At 42.2% G+C, this 21,626-nt stretch overlaps 1 protein-coding gene across 1 annotated transcript; it reads right to left on the reverse strand.

The window, feature by feature from the left end:
- Window positions 1–1,651: 1,651 nt before the first annotated feature.
- Window positions 1,652–21,243, reverse strand: nol10 (nucleolar protein 10). Its single transcript, XM_020641578.3, has 21 exons — window positions 21,075–21,243; window positions 20,372–20,417; window positions 20,161–20,259; window positions 19,957–20,034; window positions 19,837–19,874; window positions 19,341–19,477; window positions 19,169–19,234; window positions 18,955–19,015; window positions 17,626–17,711; window positions 17,290–17,368; window positions 16,324–16,473; window positions 15,426–15,492; window positions 14,117–14,169; window positions 9,549–9,675; window positions 5,805–5,884; window positions 5,575–5,673; window positions 5,304–5,399; window positions 4,850–5,026; window positions 3,844–4,157; window positions 3,471–3,573; window positions 1,652–2,318 (listed from the first exon to the last, which is right to left on the reverse strand). The coding sequence occupies exons 1-21, from the start codon at window positions 21,138–21,140 to the stop codon at window positions 2,079–2,081; spliced, it is 2,262 nt and encodes a 753-aa protein (XP_020497234.2). The 5' UTR covers window positions 21,141–21,243; the 3' UTR covers window positions 1,652–2,078.
- Window positions 21,244–21,626: the final 383 nt, after the last annotated feature.

Below are 21,626 nucleotides of genomic sequence, written 5' to 3' on the forward strand. Positions count from 1 at the left end.
CAGTATAGGTTTGTGTAATTGGTTAAATCTGTTCATTGAATGCTAAATGTGGATCAATCGTAGCATTATGATATGGAACATCATTGTTACCTCAACTGCTAAAAAAAATACAAATGAATGTTAAAGCTAGCCAGATCAAGACCTTTATGACATGAGACATATTGCTTTTGTCCAAAGGGGGCGCTAAAATCAACAATGAATAGATGCTCCTCTCAGCTACTCCAATAGAAGACGATGGTTAAGGGATATTGCAGAGTGGCTGAAGCCTTCATACTCACAGAATGATCTCATTGTAAGACAAAACAGAGACAACTTCATTACCAACTGCACAACCACAACTTCTTTTAAGAGCCATGAGTCATTTTCCTTCAGCTGAAGAGTCTCTGATTGCCTTAACAAGGCAGCTCAAACACTGCAGAGATCCAAAATAAAACAGAAGTCTATGCCTATCATCACCTCCTTTTCTGTTTTTTTTTTTAATGACGGCCTTTATTTAAATTTGATAGTAGAAAGACAGTAAGCATGAGGAGAGAGATGGAATGAGACAAAAGATAGTCCTTGCTGGAATAGAGACGGGATATTGTGATTTCATGGCACACGTGGTACATCTTCCCATGATGATGACCCGAGACCTACAATATGTAAATTATCTTTTAGACTGGATTGACATTTGCTATCAAATACCACATCCATGCCTTTTCCTTTTTTTCTTCAGTGCCCGCTCTGGTTGACCCACTTCCTTTGGCCTGATTGCCAGTTGTCATGGAGAGGCCAAAGCATTGTGAAAGGAGAAAAGAGAGGCCATTTGCTGGGAACCCTGCATAAAGAACTTAACCAGATGACACTTTGCTAAATGATGTTTGTTCTGCAGTGGGACAGTGTCACCGGTTTCCCAACACAAAGGAGTGAACCAGATTTAATCTTTGTCCTCTGGCGTCAGTAACCTACTCTCTACTGATGGAAATCTGTCATCAGGCACCTGGATAGAAAAGGTCAAGTTCAACTGTAAAAAGGTTTTGTTAAACACTGGGTTTTTGTGGCTAAGTATTTGAAACGCTGACTCATTTCTGTAGAGTTCAACAGTGTGGTTGGGGAAGTAAAATTCCCATTCATTGATTTAGAAATATTAGATTATTAAGAGTATAATGTCATAGCCATCCAGGGTAGAATAAGTGTTAAAACTACAAGAATCAACCAGCAGAGACTACAGGAAACTACAGCTCCATTGCCAAGAAATAGCCCAGCACATAACCCTCAGCCCACCGTCAAATTGGGCATTGTCGTCTTTTCCCCTTCTTGCTTTTGTATCCCAATGGGTCATGGTGAAAATTCTTGGTGACATCAAATGAGTTCAAATGAGCCCTAGGGGCCGGTGTTGGCATGCTGAGGGGGCTTTGACGCACCTCCCTCCCATTTGAACACTGGAGCAGAGGGGGTTCACACCATCAGCATGTTGGGGGATGGGGAGGACACCCAGGCTGTGCTTCTTTTTCCAAGAACTGCAGTCGTTTGAAGAGGAAAAGGAAAAAAATAAATCTCCTCCCCTCCTTTTTATTTCGGATTTAAAGGTACTAAAAGATTCGTTTGGACTATGGAACTTAATGACGATGGAGCATGTGATATGCAGGAATAAAAACCAGACACACACAAGTGTTGTACCAAATATAATATTTAGTTGTTAATCCAGCGTTGGTTTAACAATATGCAGTTACAACAAAGAGCATTAAAAAATACTATTTTACACACTTTCCTTCCATTCACTTACTACACAAGTAAAAAATGGTTAAACAGTTAATGTACTTTTGATGGGCTATTTCTCATTGTAAAGACACAGGTAGTCTTTTATCATATGCACTGAGTTTGCAGAGCAGCTGGACACAGCCCACCCAGAAGTGAGGGGCAGGCATGTCTGTACGGCACTTTCACTCTCTGCCACTGGTGACGGGCGTCTCCAGTTTGTCTCTGCAGCCTTGTTAGGCTTTTTTAAGCCACCTGCAAGAGACGAGTCAATGAAAGACTCCATGAAACTTTAAAGTGAGCTGAAGACTTTCAGTAAAGAGGATTCAGGGCTGCTCTCCTCAGTACCGGCCTCTCCCTCCCCCTCCTCTCCCCCCTCCTCTCCCCCCTCCTCTCCCCCCTCTTCCTCTGCCTCCCCCTCCTCCTCCTCTGCCTCCCCCTCCTCCTCCTCTACCCCTGCCTCCGCCCCAGCCCCTTCCTCTTCCCCGGCTGCTGCTCAGATGTCCAGCCGAGCGCCTCAGCTTCTTCCTCTCCTCGTGGTGCTCCCGCTCCGCCTGCTGCTGCTTCTTCTGCTGCTCCGACTGCAGAGGGGGACGCAATGATGCATGTTAAATAATGTCTCTCTCACGGGGTGTCGCATACTGATATCATAACGTGAATTTACTGCAGAGTCAACATTGCAAAATGTTTGTAACTCAAACGCAAATGCACATTTTGCATCTTTTTTTTATTTGAATTATAAGTTATTCTCAAACATTTTTGTATGTATGTAGGGGCGGCTGTGGCTCAGTTGGTAAAGTCTCTCAAGCGGAAGGTCAAGGGTTTGATCCCCAGCTCCTGCAGCCACATGTCCAATGTGTCCTTGAGCGAGACACATAACCCTGAATTGCTTCCGCTGCTTTGTCAGTGGCGTATGAATGTGTATGAATGGGATCAGTTACTTCTGATGGTCTCTTTACATAGCAGCGTCTACCATCAGTGTGTGAATGTGTAGGTGTGACCTGCAGTGTAAAAGCACTTTGAGTAGTCTGAAGACTAGAGAAGAACTAAACAAGCTCAAGTCCATTTAACATCCTTTTTGTATTTGTCTTTTTATCCTGTATGTTGTAGTGAGAATGAAACACTGTGTGTGATTATTGTTTGATTTTGTTCTTGTTGGGGATTTTCTGAATTCCCCTGTGATCCATCTCCTCTAATCATTGTACTGGCCCTTCACTTATTGTGATGTCTTTTCTTAAAATATCTTCAAATGTTTCACATCCCTACGATGTGTCTAACCTATGCTGAAAGTTACAACGTCATAAAATCGAATGAAAGTATCAAAGTTGTGTTGTAAAAACTGTTTTGCGAAACGAACACAGAAAGGTCATTGATCCAAAACCTTTCTTATAGTAGACACATTAAACCTGCAGCAGAAGTTATCTGAACTCCTTTGGAGATATTTGTCCTTTATGGGCAGAATGAAAGGGGCCTTTTGTCTTTTACATTTGCAACAGTGAGACAGTGCCTGCATGGGATGTGATGTCATTTCTACAACACTCATTAAGTGTGTAAAACCTCCATGAAGTGACGTTTCTTGCTTTTATCTTGAAGCACTTTTTAACAGATCTATAAACACAATGATGTCAAGCAGCTCCCTGCATGATTTCACTCATTTTTAAAACTCACTACCATAAATATTATTTGTATAAGTGAGTAAAAAGAGAGAGATCGATGAAACGTAAACTATTTACCTTTTTCAGAGTGAAGGTCAGCTGTTTGCTGCCCACTGCAGTGTCGGCCATGTTGCTTGGTCCTGAGTTCTCCTCTAACTTCAGACGGTCCTCCAAAGACGCCCTGAAAGAAACCCCACACATGTTTCAGCAGTCAGGAAGTGGTGTTACTGTTTTCTTTCTGAACTCCAGTGTTTTTTCCTTTTTTTCATTTCACACACATCTTTATTCCTGAAGGCAACATGGAAACTAGATCTCAGATTTACAGCACAGCCGATTTCCACTGAATCAATTTCATGCTGTAATTTTTTAACCGCCTTAGTTGAAGGACTGCCCGGACAAAAGGCCAGCATTCCTCCAACACTTCTGTTTGATACATATCCAAAAGACGTACTTCTGTAGTTTCTGCTTGCGTGCCACATCGTTAAAACTTCTGAACTCCTCCCCGGCTTTGATCTGATAAAACTGTGGCTGACTTGTCTTCTTGCCCTCTGCCAAGTTCGAGGTTTTCTCTCTTCGGTTCTGATCGCCCTCCAGCAGGACGGTGTCGCGGTCTCCGTCCTTCCTCTGCTGACGACGGCGCTCCCAGCCCTCCTGTCGCATCAACCTGCGCTGCTCCCGCACCTCCTCCACCCAGCTCTTATCATCGTCCGAGCTCTCCTCCTCGGAGCTGGCCCGACCTTCGGGCTCTTCCTCGTCTTCGGCCGCCTGGGAGGAGAGAACACAAAAACAAAAGTTACCAACTAATAATCTTTTATTACATCCTTCATCCTGAAAAGCCTCATTAATTACAGTCTGTGGAAACATGGCACGCCTGCAGAAATCGGCAGAAATAAAAAATACCAGATGATTGTGTCTGGAGGGATTATGGAGCGTGCAAGTGTCACACTTATTTAAATATTTCCAAAACAAGAACTATATGTGGAAAGCCACTAATTTATGCAATTCTGCATGCTTTCATATCCCCTCCTGAGGCTCATTTCTTCTCCTTCTCACGTGGAAGCAGCTCAAAGCTGGGCAGCTAATGTCTGATATCTTTCACACTCACACTTTCTCTTGTGAACACCTGCACACTGAAAAGGTTTCCCAAAGTCTGCAGGTAGCTTAAGAGAAGAATTAGAAGATATACTTTATCAATCCCATGAGAGGATATTCAATTTAACACACTGTTGTTGAACATGCTACACACACATAGGCTGAAACATACACACATTCACAAACAGGATCCTATGGACATGCATGTGGAGAGATGTCAGAGTGAGCGAGCGCTCCTTGGTAGGGCTCAGGAAGTGAACTGGCACCTCCTCCAGATACTAGACTAATATCCAGACTTGGTCCACAGCGGGACTTGTCCCCTACAAACTGAGCTACTGCTGTCCTTAAGCCGACTTTGTAGATACCTGTTCAGAATCAGCAGCCTGTTTAGCCAGCAGTCGCAGCTTCTTCTTCCTCTTCTGTCCGACCTTGGAGACGATGGGGTTGAGGAGGCGGAAGTCCTCGCTCTGCTCGTCCACCTGGTAGTCGGGGTTCTCGAACATCACCTTGAAGCGGTCGTCTCCCAGGATGGTCGGGAGGGCCTGCGGTTTGGAAATGTTAAGATGGGAAAAAGGAGAAGGCTGATGGTTCAGCATCACACTCACAAGGTTCTTTGTTTAATTTTAAGTAAACTAAAGATTCAACAGATGGTTTTAATAATCTGGAAGTTTCCCAATCGTATAAAGCACAGGAGACATGAATAAGCAGGACAGCACATGAGATTTTAAGGAACATTCCCGTGATGAAATCCTTTTCCTTAGAGTAGATTCACTAAGAGTCCTTAAAGGCATAAGTCAAGACAGGACCAAGTTTTCCTACCTTGCCCTTCTTTTTCCTAGCTCCAGTCAGCTCCAGTTCGTCGTCACCCTCCTCCATCAGCTTCAGAGCCAGATCCTTGTTCACCTTGGGCAGCTTCTGTCTCAGTCAGAACACATTACTTATGATTACTCACAAAAAAAGACAAAGGAGGTGCATTTGCTGATAAATAATACTTAATAATACTTCATTTCTACTTGGAATGGAAAAATGGAGCCATTTGAACACATTTGAAACATGCAGACAGGAGAAAGACGTCACCACGACTCCTCACCTTAACCTGCACTCTCTGGGTCCTGGACTCTTCGATCTTCTGCCGGATCTTATCCTTGCGATACTCCTCGTATGCAAAAGGATTTGCCATAGTTTTGACCTAGTGACAAACCGAACAGCAACGATGCTGAATCAAACATTCCTCTTTGACAACACATGACATGAGCTTAATTTGTTCTGTTGGTCTGAAATCAACAACTCAGCGTATTCATTGAGAGAGAGACGCCTCACCTTGTGGTAAAGTCTGATGTCCATGAAGAAGCCGTGCATGTAGCCTCTCAGGAGAGTCGATCCCACCAGGTGAGACAGACCTGGCAATCAGAATCAGAAATACTTTATTAATCCCAGAGGGAAATTTGGTTGTTACAGTTGCTCCAAAATATACAATATAGCTGTAGAAATATAGTAATAAAAATATGAATCAAATAGAATAGGAATGTAAGTAAGATTTCAATAATAGGTACTGTTTTCTTCAATATTGCACTTTGTTATCATGGACATATTATTCATTATTATTATTATGTTGCAGTTTTAATAAATAATGAGTTATGGTGGAGGTTACAGTTTTCTTGTTTTGTTTTTTCCAGGCTGAGATAGTCCAGGGTCAGACAGAGTGTTTGTCACTCAAAGGGAAGAGTTATAAAGTTTGATGGCCACAGGCAGGAATGACCTCCTGTGGCGTTCTGTGGTGCATCGGGGGGGGATCAGTCTGGCACTGAATGTGCTCCTGTGTCTGACCAGCACATCGTGGAGTGGGTGGTAGACATTGTCCAAGATGCAACGCAACTTAGTTAGCATCCTCCTCTCTGACACCACCGTCAGACAGTCCAACTCCACCCCAATAACGTCACTGGCCTTACGGATCAGTCTGTTTAGTCTGTTGGAGTCTGCTACCTTCAGCCTGCTGCCCCAGCACGCAACAGGTAGGGAGGAAGGTGCAGGTAGGGAACTGGTGAGTCAGAGGGGTGGTGAACAGGGGCCATGTCAAATCTATTAAAAAATAGATTCAGTTCGTTGGCCCTGTCCACACTGCCTTCAACTCCTCTACCGCTACTTGACCTGAAACCTGTGATGGTCCTCATGCCACTCCAGACCTCCCTCATGTTGGTCTTCCTTCTGTAGGTGTCCCTGGCCTCCCTAGTATTCACTTTCAGGACCCCCTGTATAGTTCTCACCTCCTCTTGATTTCCATCTCTTAAGGCCCTTTTCTTGGTGTTGAGGATGGCCTTGATGTCCTTTGTTATCCATGGCTTGTTGTTTGAACAACAAAGGCCAGTCCTTGCTGGGACAGTGCAGTCCACACAGAAGACATACTGGGTGAAGTTGGGTAGTGTCTTGGTCATGGTGACGTGGTTGAAAACACCCGAGACAATGATGATGGCACTCGGGTGGTCCGTTTGGAGTCTGGCTACGACGGCGTGAATGACGTTACACGCCGTCGCCGGGTTCGCAGAGGGAGGGATGTAAACAGCCAGCAGAACAACATGTGAGAGCTCCCTGGGCAAATAATATGGCCTGAGTCCCACGGCAAACAGTTCAATGTCCGGGCCACAAATACGTTCCTTAATCGTAATATGACCTGGATTACACCATCGGTTGTTAATGAGAACGGCATGCCCCCCCGCTTTTCTTCTTACCGCTCCCGTTGACATTCCGGTCGGCCCGCACAGTCTGGAATCCGTTGAGGGAGACGTTGATGTTGGGAACATCCTGATGCAGCCACGTTTCAGTAAAACACATCAAGCTGCACTCCCGATACGCCCTCTGACTCCTTGTTAACGCTGTTAGCTCGTCCAGGGACCTCACGTTACCCATGATTAGAGTGGGGAGACAAGGCATAAAACTCCTCTCCCTAAGTCTCTGGTGTCTCGTTCCTTCCTCCGCAGCTTCTTCCTTCCTCTGCATCCCCTGTGTGTTCTGTATCTCCAAATTTCTGCCGGAATAACTATTGTTATAGCCGGTGTGCTGGCCGGCTGGCTTCAGCGCTAACAGCTGATCCCGGCTGTAAACAATACGGGGTTGCTGTGTGACGGTGGTGGGGATGAATGAAGTTGTTTCCATATTGAAACAAAGTCCAGAACTCTCTCAAAAAGCACGAATAGAGAGGGCACAGCTTAAAGAAGGAGCCAGTAAAAAAATAGAAACAATAAATAAATTAAAAAGACAGTAAAGTACTAGAAAGTAAGAAATGAACAAGAGCAACTGTAACAGGCAGCTTGCACGGTCGGCGCACATTTTTTGAATTTTTCAAATATAACACACAAAAGAATCAGGATTGTTTCTTCATGTATTTAAGGCAAAAACATCTGTAAGAAAATAGAGAATGTATCTGATCTCTGAGGACATTTTTAGATTTCATTGGATAGAAATGAAGTCTATACATTCATGATCCTCAGAGGCTTACTCTCAACTGTTTGGATTTTCCTTCTGACTTTCTCTCTATCACCACCACAAAATGAAAATCTCTGATACCTACTGAGTAATTCATTTAATTCATTCAACCTTTATTTTATACTGGGGAGAGCATTGAGGGGCAAACCTTCATTTACAGTGACATCGAGTCATTACAGAATCAATTCAAACACAGACAGACAACAAATCATGAAAAGAACAAGCTGACAGACGAATACAAGGCCCCTAAAATCCACTAACTGGGGGGTGTCTGAGAAGCTGAGACAAGTAAAAGAGATAATTAAATACTAGAGTGTAAGAAAAAGTCTAAAGTTGACTAAAATAATTCAGCCAGAGCGACGGGACAGTGGACAGAGTGGGGAGAGAGAGAGAGAGAGAGAGAGAGAGAGAGAGAGAGAGAGAGACTGCTGTCAACTTATTCTTTGCCCAATGACCTTCTGCTCACATTACCCTCAGTTATGTAACTGAGGGTCACATTTCGTTGGCCCTCAGTTACATAACTGAAGAAGTCACATTGTCAGGAAAATCCATACGAAGCACAAAGTAAAAAAAAATATATATATAGTTATGTATTGATATTTGGCACCAGGGATTATATTTAATAATGTCGCATTGATATAAAGGCAGTTATTATCTTTATCGTTTCGCCGCCTGCTTCCACATAATTTTTTTGACTTCTCAGGGTGGAGTTTATCTTGCCCCTGGAGACCACCCCCGCCCCCCACCTGTGTGTCAGGGATAGTCTCCCGCTGTCAGTTACATGTCGAGTGAACAACCAGATCAGGAGGGTTTCTAGGGGCAGTCCTCCTGAAATGTTCAGGAGTGCGTATGTGAAAAAGGACACAGAGTGTGGACGTACATGTAGCTTTCAGGATTCATCAGAGAATACATTTGTCTTTAGAGAAACTGTACTTAGGGTTTGGTCAGTAACAAATGGGGGGAAAACACTAAATATGTGTTTAAAGAAGATAAACTCCACCCGGAGATAACTCGGTGAAGGGTGTGAATGGCGGCAGCAGCATGCAGCAGCATGCACAGCTTGTGCTGAAAAAAATGTTGCTACGTCAATGCCTCAAAGAATGTGAAGCGGCTGCTCTTCCGCTTGTTACCCTGTACGCCCACCGACACCCCCCCTCCACTCCTTTTATTCCACAGCAGCCAACCGCCTTCCTGCTTCTTGTCATTTGATCTCTTAACTGCTGAGCCTGCATTCCAGTGTTCATTCAACCCTTCCAGTGTCCTCTCTCCGCACTCCCAGCCCCCCCTCACACTCTCTCCTTACCTAAAGCCTCTCAATCATTCCCCAGACCTCTAGTTAAGCAGTCTAGCCAGCGTGCAAACCCACCAAGGCGGCAATGTGACTCACACTGATTCATAGTTTTGGGTGTAACTTTCTAGGCCGGTCTTAGATTTCCCTTTTTCTTTAACAGTTATCACTTTCAGCTTTTCTGCCTTCGAAACAAAAGAGCAACAATGACATGCTCCTTTTGGACAGAAACCTCTGTGATGTAACTTTGAGGGTTTGTTCTGTTTTAACGTGCGGTGGGTAAAACAGCGTCTTACCCAGATTTTCCAGGTCCTTGCGGGTGACAAACTTGTAGTCGTCGTACACGGTGCTCTCTGGGCTCTCCTCCAGCTCCTCCGTCAGGTTGTCGAGGAAGGAGCACCATCGAGGTGCAGGGCCCAGAGCCTGAATGTTTACACACACACACACACACACACACACACACACACACACACACACACACACACACACACACACACACACACACACACACACACACACACACACACACACACACACACACACACACACACACACACACACACACACACACACACACACACACACACACACACACACACACACACACACACACACACACACACACACACACACACACACACACACACACACACACACACACACACACACACACACACAAGTTCAGATTTAGACTGTTGAGTAAGTGCGAAACCTGACGTGTGTTTGTTGAAACAAATATAGACTTTCTTTTTAGGGTCGTGTTTCCATTCCAGATGAAGGCTGTTTGATTTTCCTAATGGACCGCAGGATTCTGTTGATGTGTAACCAAACATGGAAAGCGGCTTGTCTTTGAAGAAATCTCAGAGTGCACCTTTGACTTCAAGTGTAAATTGAAAGTGTAATATTTTCACCCTCCAAACCAGCACGTTCTCTTATGTTCTTTTAAACTTCTTGTTTGGAGGGCCGACGAATGAAAATGGAAGTTTTAAACAGAAAGTTAATTATTTTAATATGCACTAATTACATCAAACATTGAAATTTTTTCAGCATACATGCCAACCAATAAGAGGCCGATCACCTTGTCTATTGGAAATCATTCCAGCACAGCCACACTGTTCTTCTAACTCAAAGCTTGATCCAAAGGTAACTGGACTCAGTCGATGATCTGGAAGACGTTTCACCTCTCCTTTACTTCTGAACTAACTGGAGGACGGAGCTAACTGCAGAAGCCTTTTGGAAGAGAGGTGAAACGTCTTCCAGATCGTCGACTAAGTCCAGTTGTCTTTGGATGAAGCTTTGATTTACTTCGACCTGGATGACTGAGAACTTACACAGACAACCGTTTTCAAACATTCATACAACTTAAAGACGAATCCATTAATCAAGAAAGTTAGCTGATCGAGAATGTTTAAGGGCGCACGCGCACACTAGGAAAAGTTGACCTGTACTGTAAGCACGACCCCCTCGCCATTTCATCGCTGGCCTGCACTCACACTGCTCCAGGACTAACCGGGCCTGAGCATGGTTTACCTCTTGAACATAACTTTGCAATACAACACATGAACAGCTCTAAGTAATTATGAAGAGCACTTTGTCTACAAAACAGGCGCACTCGAGGAAAAAAATATGACAGCGACTTTACTGACTGTGTGGCTTATTTTGAGTCATGTTAGCCAGAAACAGCCAGAACACTCCGGGATGTGTCGATAAAGAAGGCTGTCCACGTTTTGTACCAGCATGCTTGTGCTGGTGCATGAACTGTACCGTGCCTAAGGACACCTCTTCCAAGCGTGCCAGGGCCAAGGAAGTGTACCATGCTTGTTAAAACGAACTGGACTTTAGGGGTGAAGCATGCTTAGACACGGTAAAGACTGCCTAGTGTTAGTGTGTCTGTCAAAACATCTAGCATGAGGCGTTATATAACAGTTTCAGAGATAAGCAACTCTAGTTTCAGGGTTAAAATTGGCACAGTCATGCACTTTTTTTGCTTTCAATTTCATGAATTTAAACACTAGAAATGACCCTCTATTAGGAGCCCAGGATGTCTTGTTGCTGTGGTATTGTCACAGGTATTGATAACGTTTCATATACCTAAGTTTAACATTTTGGTAATGTGACCACACTAGTATCTTGTGTTGTTTCTTGTTTGCTTTTATCTCGTGCTGTTTCTCTAAGTTCAAACCTTGTTTGTCTTTGCCTTGTCGTAGAATAGCAGCGCAGATCAAAGATCCTCTCACTCAGTGGTGTCTCACTAGCTAACATTGTTTCACTGGACTCTGTTCATTCCTTGTAGATAATGACATCACATCGAGTCCCACCCGGAAGTGAAGGATAAATGATAAAGCTTGGAGCCGTCCATGCAGAGATAATCAGAGGTGTGTGACTGTGGAGCAGCTTCTGTAAGTGCCCACGTGGAAGGAGTAGAAACGGCAAGGTCGCTAAAACAAGTCTGAACACAAAGTTTTTCCTAGAAGTCCGCTACCTGAAGTGTTAAAAAAACCAAAAACATGTATAGTCTCCCTCAGGAAAGGAGGTACTTTTTTAAAAAAAAGACCAAACGTGCCCTTCAGATCATTTCAGACAGACTGCCTCTGAAATCTCCTCTCCCAACTTCATGCGGAACATTTACTAGGAAGCTGGCAGGAAAAATTCCAGGTAAAAGTCAAGAGTGAAAGATTCTGCCTTTCTGCATTCACACATTTCTGGACATTTTCACACAAGTCTTGATTAAGTGTGAAAGAACTCATATGGTGAAAAGAAAGGACGGCTGTGGCTCAGTTGGTCTGAGACTTGTGTAAATCAGTGCACTTCTTGTGATGAAAGATACAACAGAAAACTCAAAGTACCTGGTCTTTTTCGATTCTCTGATTTTTTGAAATTTTCAAAATCCAAAACAAAAAATGGCAACCAAATTTTACATTTTTAGACACTTCAAATCCATTATTACCCATTTACCTTTTCTGAAGATTATTTCCTTTTTAATAGGAGTATTTCCCAAACTTATTGCAGAGAGCGTCATGTCTCTCCTGTGGTGGAATAAACATCCTGATTCCTCCAACTATAATCTGCTTTGAAGGCCAACAGGCAGGTTCGACATGAAACAGGAAATGTACAAATCCCCCATGACAATAAGAAAGCTTTGTCATCTTTCTACATTAGGTTTCAAGTAAAACTTGAAATATTTAGTAAATTTAACATCATTCGAGGCGCCTACTGCTACATACTTGGACAATGTGAGGATGCAGCAGATGGTGTCTGTCTCGTATTAGAAAATTGTCTAATTAGGAGCATAACGATAACTTTGGTTCTACATCCCTGTCTAATTTATTCCCTTAACTATTCTTCCTTGTGCATCACAGGAGAGTCACAGTTCATGTGTGGAATTTACACATAGCAAAGTGTAGTTTACTGTACACACTCAGAGACCTTCTCCAGAATGACTCGTGCTGCTCGATCATATCTGAGTCACAGGACAGAGAAAAAAAGCTTTAATAAGCTTTATTCATTCTGCAGCAGCCTTGTGAGAAGCAGATTAATGAACACATGTCCACATGATGAACATAAGTCATCTGAATCACTCCGGCTGATTCTAAGCTCCAGACAGGAAAAACCTGACATCAAAGGACAAGTTTGGGACGATGGCAGACGGTTGAACACGTTGAGGTTCTAATGATGTTACATTTTCAAAACAGATGGATCGAGTGTCATTGTCCTTTGCATGTTTTCGACGGGGGATGGGAGTAGGGTTAGCCGCTTGCCCGGTGATGCAAACACTGTCTGGCAGATTGGGGGTAATGAAGTCAAACATTTTGGGCTTCACCAAGCAGCTTCTACAGGAATGAATAGGACCCCATGTGCACTAGTAGACGGAAGGATGAGCTTGTTTCACACTTTTTTTTGTTTCCAGTCTGATGGTGACATGAAACTGTCACCTGACAAAGAACATTTAGTGGAAGCGTTGTGACTTGTTAAGCTTTTTGTGGCATCGAGTACGTTTGCAGCGTTGTTCACTTTTTCTTAATGTGTGCTTTTTTTTTTTTTTTAAGATTTGTTTTTGGGCATTTTGTAGAGACAGGATATACTTTTGGAGAGAGAGAGAAAGAGAGAGAGAGAGAGAGAGAGAGAGAGAGAGAAATGACATGCGGGAAAGGAGCCATGGGTCTGATTCCAACCCGGGTCGCCCGCTTGGACTAATAGCCTCCATACATGGGGTGCGCGCACTAACCACTACGTTACTGTCGCCCACTTAATGTGTTTTTTTAACCGCCCGTGTGATGCTCTCCTTCTCAAATATTTGAATTTTTCACACAAGCCCGAAAATGTCCTGAAATGTTGTGGGTGGGCTTCATGTGTGAACGCAGAGCAGGCAGGCTTTTGAACCTGGCTTCAACTGGAGCCTCAACTAAAATTCATGCATGAAGTCAGGAACTGAGCAAGTCAGCAGGGGTGATGACTTTTATACCGAACGACCAGTGTGACCTTCACTCACATATTGAAGCAGTTTCATTCTCTCTTCTGCTCACTAGTATGATCTTTTAAACCCGTTGGTTGACACTATGAATAAAACATTACAAGTAGCATCAGCTGCTTTGTCTGCCATCTTGGATTACTGCAGCGTCTTTTATCACACATCATGTCTTGCCTCCTGATACACCCCCCCCCCCCCCCCCCCTTCCTCTCCCGTCCAAGAAGGAAAACTTCTCGTTGTGAGGGACACGTGTGAATAAGCGACTCAGGAAGATTTGAGGTGCAGGCTCTTTTCTTGTTTGTGCCGTTAGCCCAGCACCTGTTAAACAGGAAGTGCAGTGAGGCGTCTGCTGCTGCATCCTGTTTGTGGAGAAAAATAATAAGTCTGTGCACTCACCGGGATGTAGAATGTGCTCATCTTTGGATCTTCATTGGCAGTGAAGAGCATACCTGTCAGACACACAGGATGCAGACAACACAATGTGAGGAAACAGATATTAATAGAGCTCATCTGTGGTGGAACAAAAGCTGAATTCAGTCCCATTAATATGTCTCTGTGTTTAAAGTAAAGTGTTTAAAAAAAAAAAAAGAAGTAACAATTTAAATCATTTTTCCCCATTTCTGATCAAACAGCGAGTTCAGTTAGCTAAAAAATATGAAGACAAAACAACAAGTATATGAAGAGAAGAGATTAGATTCTTTAAACAACAAATACTTGAAACCATTTCTCCAGAAACACACGGGACAAAGTGCAAAGGCAAACAGTGGCTGAACTCTGCTGTCAGGTGGCGCCACCTTGAGGTGAAACAGCTGTGTAAGAATTCAAGAAGATGAAAACACCAAGGCACTTCTTTAGAAAGTGAAAAGCCTTTATCAAATTGGCACAAACAGGGAGCCACTATGCAATGGTTGTTACCCAGCTTTTGGATGAGTTGACTTGTTTTTAAAATGTCTATGATGACATATCCAATTGAATAATTATTAAAAGTTTTGTGTTCACCACCTAAGAGCACCATGGCTATACTTTGGTTGAACTTCTGAGCACTCCAGACTCTCGTTCTTTAGCTGTATATGAATGCTGGACAACGTGTCAGGAAATGTTCAAGTTATTTTTGTATTTTAACGACCAAGTTTTGACATCTTTTGCAACATTAAACTCTGATTTCACTCATGTAAAAGTCAGATTTAGCTGCTGAGACACGTTTACTAAACTTCCAAATATCATTCCTCTTCTCCTCACTGGGACCTTTTGTTCTAAATACACTTCAAGTTTCCACATTGTATTCATTAGTCATTTGTATTCTGTAGATCAGTAGTTCTCTACTGGTCTAGCCTCAGGACCCCCCACACCAAACTTCCTAATGAAAAATCACCACCCGAATTTCTGATACTTTTTAAATCAATCAGTTTTGTTCAATCAAAAAAAGGTGCCGCTTGGACCTCAGAGGGTACAAAAAGTGACAGAACAAAGACAAAAAAAACATGTTTTAAAAGTGCTTAATAGAACAACACCGCGACCCACTGAAAATGGCTCCGCGATTCACTTTTGGGTCCCGACCCACAAGTTGAGAAACACTGCTGTAGATAATCGTTGTATAATTAGTATTTTAGTTATTTAAAATGTAGTTTGAGTCTGTTTTTCAAATCCTGCTGAAATCTATAAAGTGTTTAACGCCTCGTTGTGTTGCAGGAGAAGTTGCTCTCACCTGAGTTGGGGTAGATGCAAACATCATTGATGTTGGTCGGAGGCTGTATGGAGGAGAACACTTTGCCCTGTGGTGATGAGAGAGAGAACACAGGAGAGATGAACGCCAAATACTGCAATCCATTGTTTTTCTGACTTAAAGGGAAATGAAGATACTTTCTAAACTATGGCCCTATTTTCTAATGTATTTTTTTTAATGTATGTTTGAGTCAAAATAACAAATAGGCACATCAAGTTTTCATTCCTGATCACTTCAAGTGGCTGCCATGAAATATGTTGTAATGGATGTAATGTAAATTCATATAAATAATTGGCCTGGTATGGTACGCTACATCCACTGAAAGTGTCTTGTTTTTCTCTCTGACCCGTCTAATGGATGAAGGCTGGAGTAGACCAGCAGCTCACATGCTGTGGGAGGTACATACTGTATACCGATTTGAAAACAGAGTGGAAAGGCTTTGAGAAGAACGATGAAAAAGATTGTTCTGGTTATTAAAGGGATTTTATTTTTGGATATGTAGTCTCTCTGTGTTTTTTTTGTTTAGTTCCATGTTGTTCTCAGACGCATGGATGAACCATTAGGGGCGAATACACACGGTTTTAGTGGCCGAACTTGAATGGGTGAATTTTCTTTGCAGCCACTGCAGCTGAAGAAATCTACTGGAGTCTTTTTTAAAAAACTTTCTATATCTATTTTTTCATTTCAACCTGTCAAGATGTAAAAAAAAACATGGCCCAGTTAGAAGTACAGGGATGCACCTTCAAGATACATTTCTTTACATTCACACAATGAACTACACATTTCCTTTAACCATGATCAGATGATATTAGCATAAAGATGTGTGAACTGCTACTTTATCTAAATAAAAGCATGCCTTAACACAAAGCATACAACTTACAGTGTCTTTGTTCCAGATTTTTATGATCTTGGAGTCGGTGGACACGACCAGGTCCAGCTGGTCGTGGAAGTTGAGGGTTTTGATTGGCAGGCTGTAGAAATGATCTTTCACTAGCAGCGGCCGGTTGGAGCGCAGGTCATAGACCAGCACCTTTAAGACGAAGCAGAGGGTTGAATGCATCAGTTAGGAAACATTTACATTCATTTCAAGAAGTAGGAATGTACCGCCAAATTTAGTAACCAGTAACCAAAGACACAAAAGGTTAGCGGGTTATGTGCACGCCAACAAGGTCATTATTAATTGCAAAGGCAGATGAGCAAAACAAAAACGGCGTCTATAGAAAGATCATGGATTCTCGTGAGTAAATCAGAAATTTGCTTCCTTTATTTCTCTTCAGGCCGAAGAGTCAGTGCAGCATCAACTGGACTTTAATGCAAGCGGGGATCTATGAGGAGATGTTGGAGGAAACATGGAGTTTGTGGAAGCATTGCCCTATCAGAATAGAGCATTTGACGGAAAGAGTCCGACAAGCTGTCCGGCAGGGAAAAGGTCGACTACTCCCTTTAAAAAGAACTGGACTACGTATTAGGAGACCGAACGTTTCAATGTTATCAGAAAGAGGAAGAATAAAAATCCATTAAATTAAAAACTTTGCTGGTTTCTCAGCAGCCGTGCACAGAACTCTGTTTCCACGACGATCAATTGGTCGTTGTCCTAAGTTTAATATCTCATCTTTAACATTAACCTGCTCGTAAGCTGGTACGGTGTGCAGCATGAGTTACCATAGCCATGTGTTCTTGTAAGAAGTAAACCACCTGTTAGCCCTTCGAACTTGGTAACCTTGTTACCATGCCAACCAAAAGTGATTTTAAGGAGCAGCAGATAGCCTTCTTGAACATAGGGAGCATTTCCCCTTTACTTGTTTTTTTTACAAACCTCAACACCAAGTCAATGTTTTCTGCTCACCTGTCCTGTGCTGGTGCCGACGGCCATGGTGAGGGAGCCGTTAAACTTCAGAGCACTTATTGAGGGCAGACCTTGAACTCTGACAACAAAAACACAAATTCTTAGTTATAGGGTAAAAGACTAACGGGGACACATTAAAGATAAGATAAGATAATCCTTTATTTATCCCACAACAGGGAAATTTACTAAATAAATAACAGAAGCTTAGCTTAGTGTCAAATACTGATGGGCAGATTCTTTAATGTAGTAAAGACATAGCCTTGTGTCTAAATGTGCACATTCAGCCTGACGTCATCTGTAAGGGTTTTATTCTGAGTGTTACAGCTTGGTACCTACTCTGTTCCCTCAGTGAGGCTGCTCAGGGCGCAGTCCAGCGTGCCCACTCGGGTGCGGACACGAGGGTCCCAGCATTCGACCCGCCCCTGGTAGTCACATGAAAAAAAGAAATCAAGGAGAAGGGAAGATTTGTTGACTTTTAAAAGTTTGACTTTTTAAATAACAGGAAATGACAACATCATTCTTATGGGTTTCAACAAGCTTAAAGACGTCTTAAAGGCTCCCCAATACATGTCTGTGAAGTTTCTTGTTCTAAATCCACTCTGATCCTGTATTTGATCATGCCTATAAACCCCTCTATTTCAGCCCTGTGATGTCACAAAGAGAAAATCTCCAAACGACCTGTTTGAGCACACATTTTCTAAAAAGTAGAGCAGGCAAAAGCCGGAAAGGATGGACTTTTCTCATCACTGGGGGGTTTGTAGACGGACTCGGGACACATAGTATTGTTAGAAAAAATGAGTATTTTGCTCGACATGTGACCTCAAACTAAAGCGAAGGAGAAACTGACTTCAGAAAACAATCCCCCTGAGTTATAAAACATGAGTTATTCTGGGTGAGAAACGCAAACGACCCAATTTTGACCTCGACCTTACCCCAATTTCTTATCCTGCCAGCCCTTAGTGTAAATCCCTGCGACATCGGGATGAGACGATATGTGACAGCAGTAGACAATATTAAAGAAAATTCACTACGATGGAGGGGTTGATCAAAATTTAAATCACACGATGAAACTGTAATTTTAATGTCGGACTCCGACACTTTGTCTGCAATGTTGGATTTATGGATTTTTGGTCTTTTTTTACATTATGTCTTCCTCCTGAGACCCCCTCTACTCCCGTCTGACAGGAGAAACTTCACACAATGAGAGAGCTTTAGAAACTGTGTAGGGGACCTAAAGTCTGATAACATACTGTGAGGCCTGATTGTGTCGGGCTATACAAGACCTTCTGTTGGAGTTGCATTTTAGACAGATTCAAGTGTATTCAAGATTGTATTCAAAAAGTTACAGGTGTTAAAACTAACATATTTCACATCTTGATGTCAATTCTGATACATCAACTTGCACATCTTCAACTCCAAGTGCAGCCCCATAAACCTACGTAATAAAACAAATATTTGTACTGCTTAAAAACATGACACTGACCAACAGATATATACTCATACATTCTCCAGCACTGACCTGTGACTCCACCATGTTTTCATTCAAACGGGATTTTAAGGTTAGTAAAGTATTAAAATATAAACAGCATGTGACAGCCTTGTACACAGACACAGTCAATGTTTCTCTCTGATTGTTCATTTCACTCAGCCTGCGGAGACACTGACCTCAGAGGTTCCTGTGGCGAACAAATGATGGACCGGGTTGATGTCGCACACATTGTTCTCCCTGAGTGAGAAATCAAGACGCAAAGATAAGATCACAAACATCAGCTGAGAGGAAAAAACAAAGACATGACAGAATGCATCTCCCACCTGGTTCAATGTCGAGTAGAGCACTCACTATCATTGGACCATGTGACAAACACGTCGTGGTACTTACACAGCATCAGTCTGAAGGGAGTTTAGGAAACGTCCTTGTTCCAGATTCAGTCTGAACACCTCAGAACTAAAACCAAAAAACAGGAAAAGAGTCGTCCAACCAGGTCTTTTCTGATATAAAGACAAAACTAAAAACAGTGTTTTAACGTCTCAGGTTTCACTCTTGCTCTCACCTTGTCCCCACAAAAAAGAGGTCACAGGAGGGGTAGTGATAAGAGAAGTCCCGTCCGAACTTTGGGATCCGCGTTTTGTAGTAGTGTCCGTGCTGCGAGTGGAACTCTACGTATCGGTCACTGTGCAGAAACACCAACTGCACAGAACAAAACAGTTACTGAGTTGAAAGATACAAAAAGCTTCAGGGAGTGACATATATGAAAAACAGAATTGTACTTGTCTCATCAGAATATGCATAAAACAACTTCCTCCTCTGCTGAACAAACTACACACTAAAGACAAACAATGTAAGATGTTTTTAAATGGTTTTAAAAAAGGAGGGGAAATATATCAGTTACTAATTTGGCAGATTATACAGTGACGGCTGAGAACATCATCCATCAATCAATCTCTATTTGTATAGTGAAGGTGTTATCTCGAAACACTTTACACATTGTTAATAAATGCTAATAAGGACTACACTCTGCTCAGCTGTGAAGGTGAATCCTGTCTTACCTTCGAGTAGTCATCAGAGAGGATGTCAAAAGCCACAACTTTGAGAGAAAGAAAGAAAATTCAATTTAAATGTACATGACATGGATGACATATGAGAAGATGGTGTTTCTGCTGACTTACTCTCTGAATCCAGACATCGTTCAAACTTCAGGGACAGCTGGTAGGTGTCATAACAGCGAATCCTGGGTTTGTACGTGCCTTCAATGAATACAAAATAAAATATTATATAAAAAAAAAAAGGAAGGTACTGTTTAGACTGCGACTTGTATCTCTGTCATTTTAAGAAATATTCTGAGAAACACTTTCCACAGAGCTTGTTTTTACCTGCTGCCAGGATGAACTGACCATCCCTTGACACTTTGATAGATGTGCACACTGTGGGCATCTCAAAGTCCTGGATGAGCTCGATCCTGCGCTGGATGTCTGGAGTAAAAAAGATAATAATAATAAAAACACATTTTAAAGTTGGAATGAAAACAATAAATCAAAAACGAGTAACAGATCTGTCATGCTGAAATTGAAGCAGCCAACTCACCGACATCTTTCTTCTGTAGCTGTCTTTTCTTTCGATCTGACAGCCACTGGATTACAAAGGGTGACGTGATTAGGATTTTGCATGAAGATAACCAGTAAGTAACTAAGTAAGCAGGGCTTTGCAACAGCAATACTTTCACAACGGATACCTTTGACTCGTCTTACTCACTTCAAAACTTTATATGGTTCATTCGCCTATGCTAATAGAATAGAATAGAATTACTTCATTGATCCCAAACTGGGAAATTGTGGCATTACAGCAGCAGGTTGTCCAAACACACAATATGAGCAAAAAACACAATATTAGCAAATCTAAACATAATATATTATTAAATACAATGTAAATAAGCACTAAAAATATCAAAACTAAGAATGGGAATATATACAACCAGGATTTAACTAAGCATTAAATGTAAATTTACAAAAACAGAGTTGTAAATGGACAGTATTGACATAAGTTAAAGTGGATGAGTGTAGAATACTAGTAACTAATAACTAATACTCGTTTATCATGAAACTTAAGACAGATGACTCCCTCAATTCTGGTGTTTTAAATGAGAAGGATAACAAAGTGCTGCGTTACTGAATGAAAGAATTAGAGGAATATCACGGTGAGTTGTCTTAGCTAGCTAGCTAGGTTTAAGCATTCACTGTAAAGCTTACAAAAATGTAACTGAGCGTCAGAAGAAAACTCTTCTTCTCACCTCCGGAAGAGACTTTCCATGGCTTAAATTATAAATCTTCACATCATTCACACTGGATATCTGCATCGTAGAAAGTGATGAGGACTCTGCTCACACATAACACTGTTTCTACACACACACACCGGTGAGCTGAGCTGAGCTGAACCCACGTTGTTGCTCCGGAGCAAAAACAGGAAGCGAAGGTGAGTTTTCCCTAATGTGTCAGAGTAGAAACAACACCGCAAGAAAACGTTCCCCTCTCTCCAAAATGGTCCTTGGTTTTACAGTTTAAGGCAAATAAAATATAATCAACAACATAACTGAAAAATAATCTCCTTATCATGTACCCTCGTTCAATAAAAGTTCGAGGTTTTACTGTACAATGACGAACTGAGGTAGCTTCTGCCAAATTAGCTAAATCAGCTGACTAACTAACTAACTAACTAATTGACAGTATGCGCTTAAACTTTAGGCTTACATTAGCTAAGCTTTTCTCCTTTTTAACATTTAAGACACATTTTGTTTGTGACAAATGTTTCACAGTGAGATTTATTTAGTTTTCATGGACAAAAC

The sequence above is a fragment of the Labrus bergylta genome, chromosome 18 (assembly GCF_963930695.1).
Source record: "Labrus bergylta chromosome 18, fLabBer1.1, whole genome shotgun sequence".
Lineage (NCBI taxonomy): Eukaryota > Metazoa > Chordata > Actinopteri > Labriformes > Labridae > Labrus > Labrus bergylta.

Bases quoted from the DNA above. Each gene is read 5' to 3' on its own strand.
- nol10 (XM_020641578.3), bottom strand. From the start codon at position 21,140: ATGCAGATATCCAGTGTGAATGATGTGAAGATTTATAATTTAAGCCAT. The intron at 16,474-17,289 runs GTGAGCAGAAAA...TTCGTCTTAAAG, and splicing joins TCGGCACCAGCACAGGACAG to GTGCTGGTCTATGACCTGCG. The intron at 2,319-3,470 runs GTAAATAGTTTA...CCCCCTCTGCAG, and splicing joins TGACCTTCACTCTGAAAAAG to TCGGAGCAGCAGAAGAAGCA.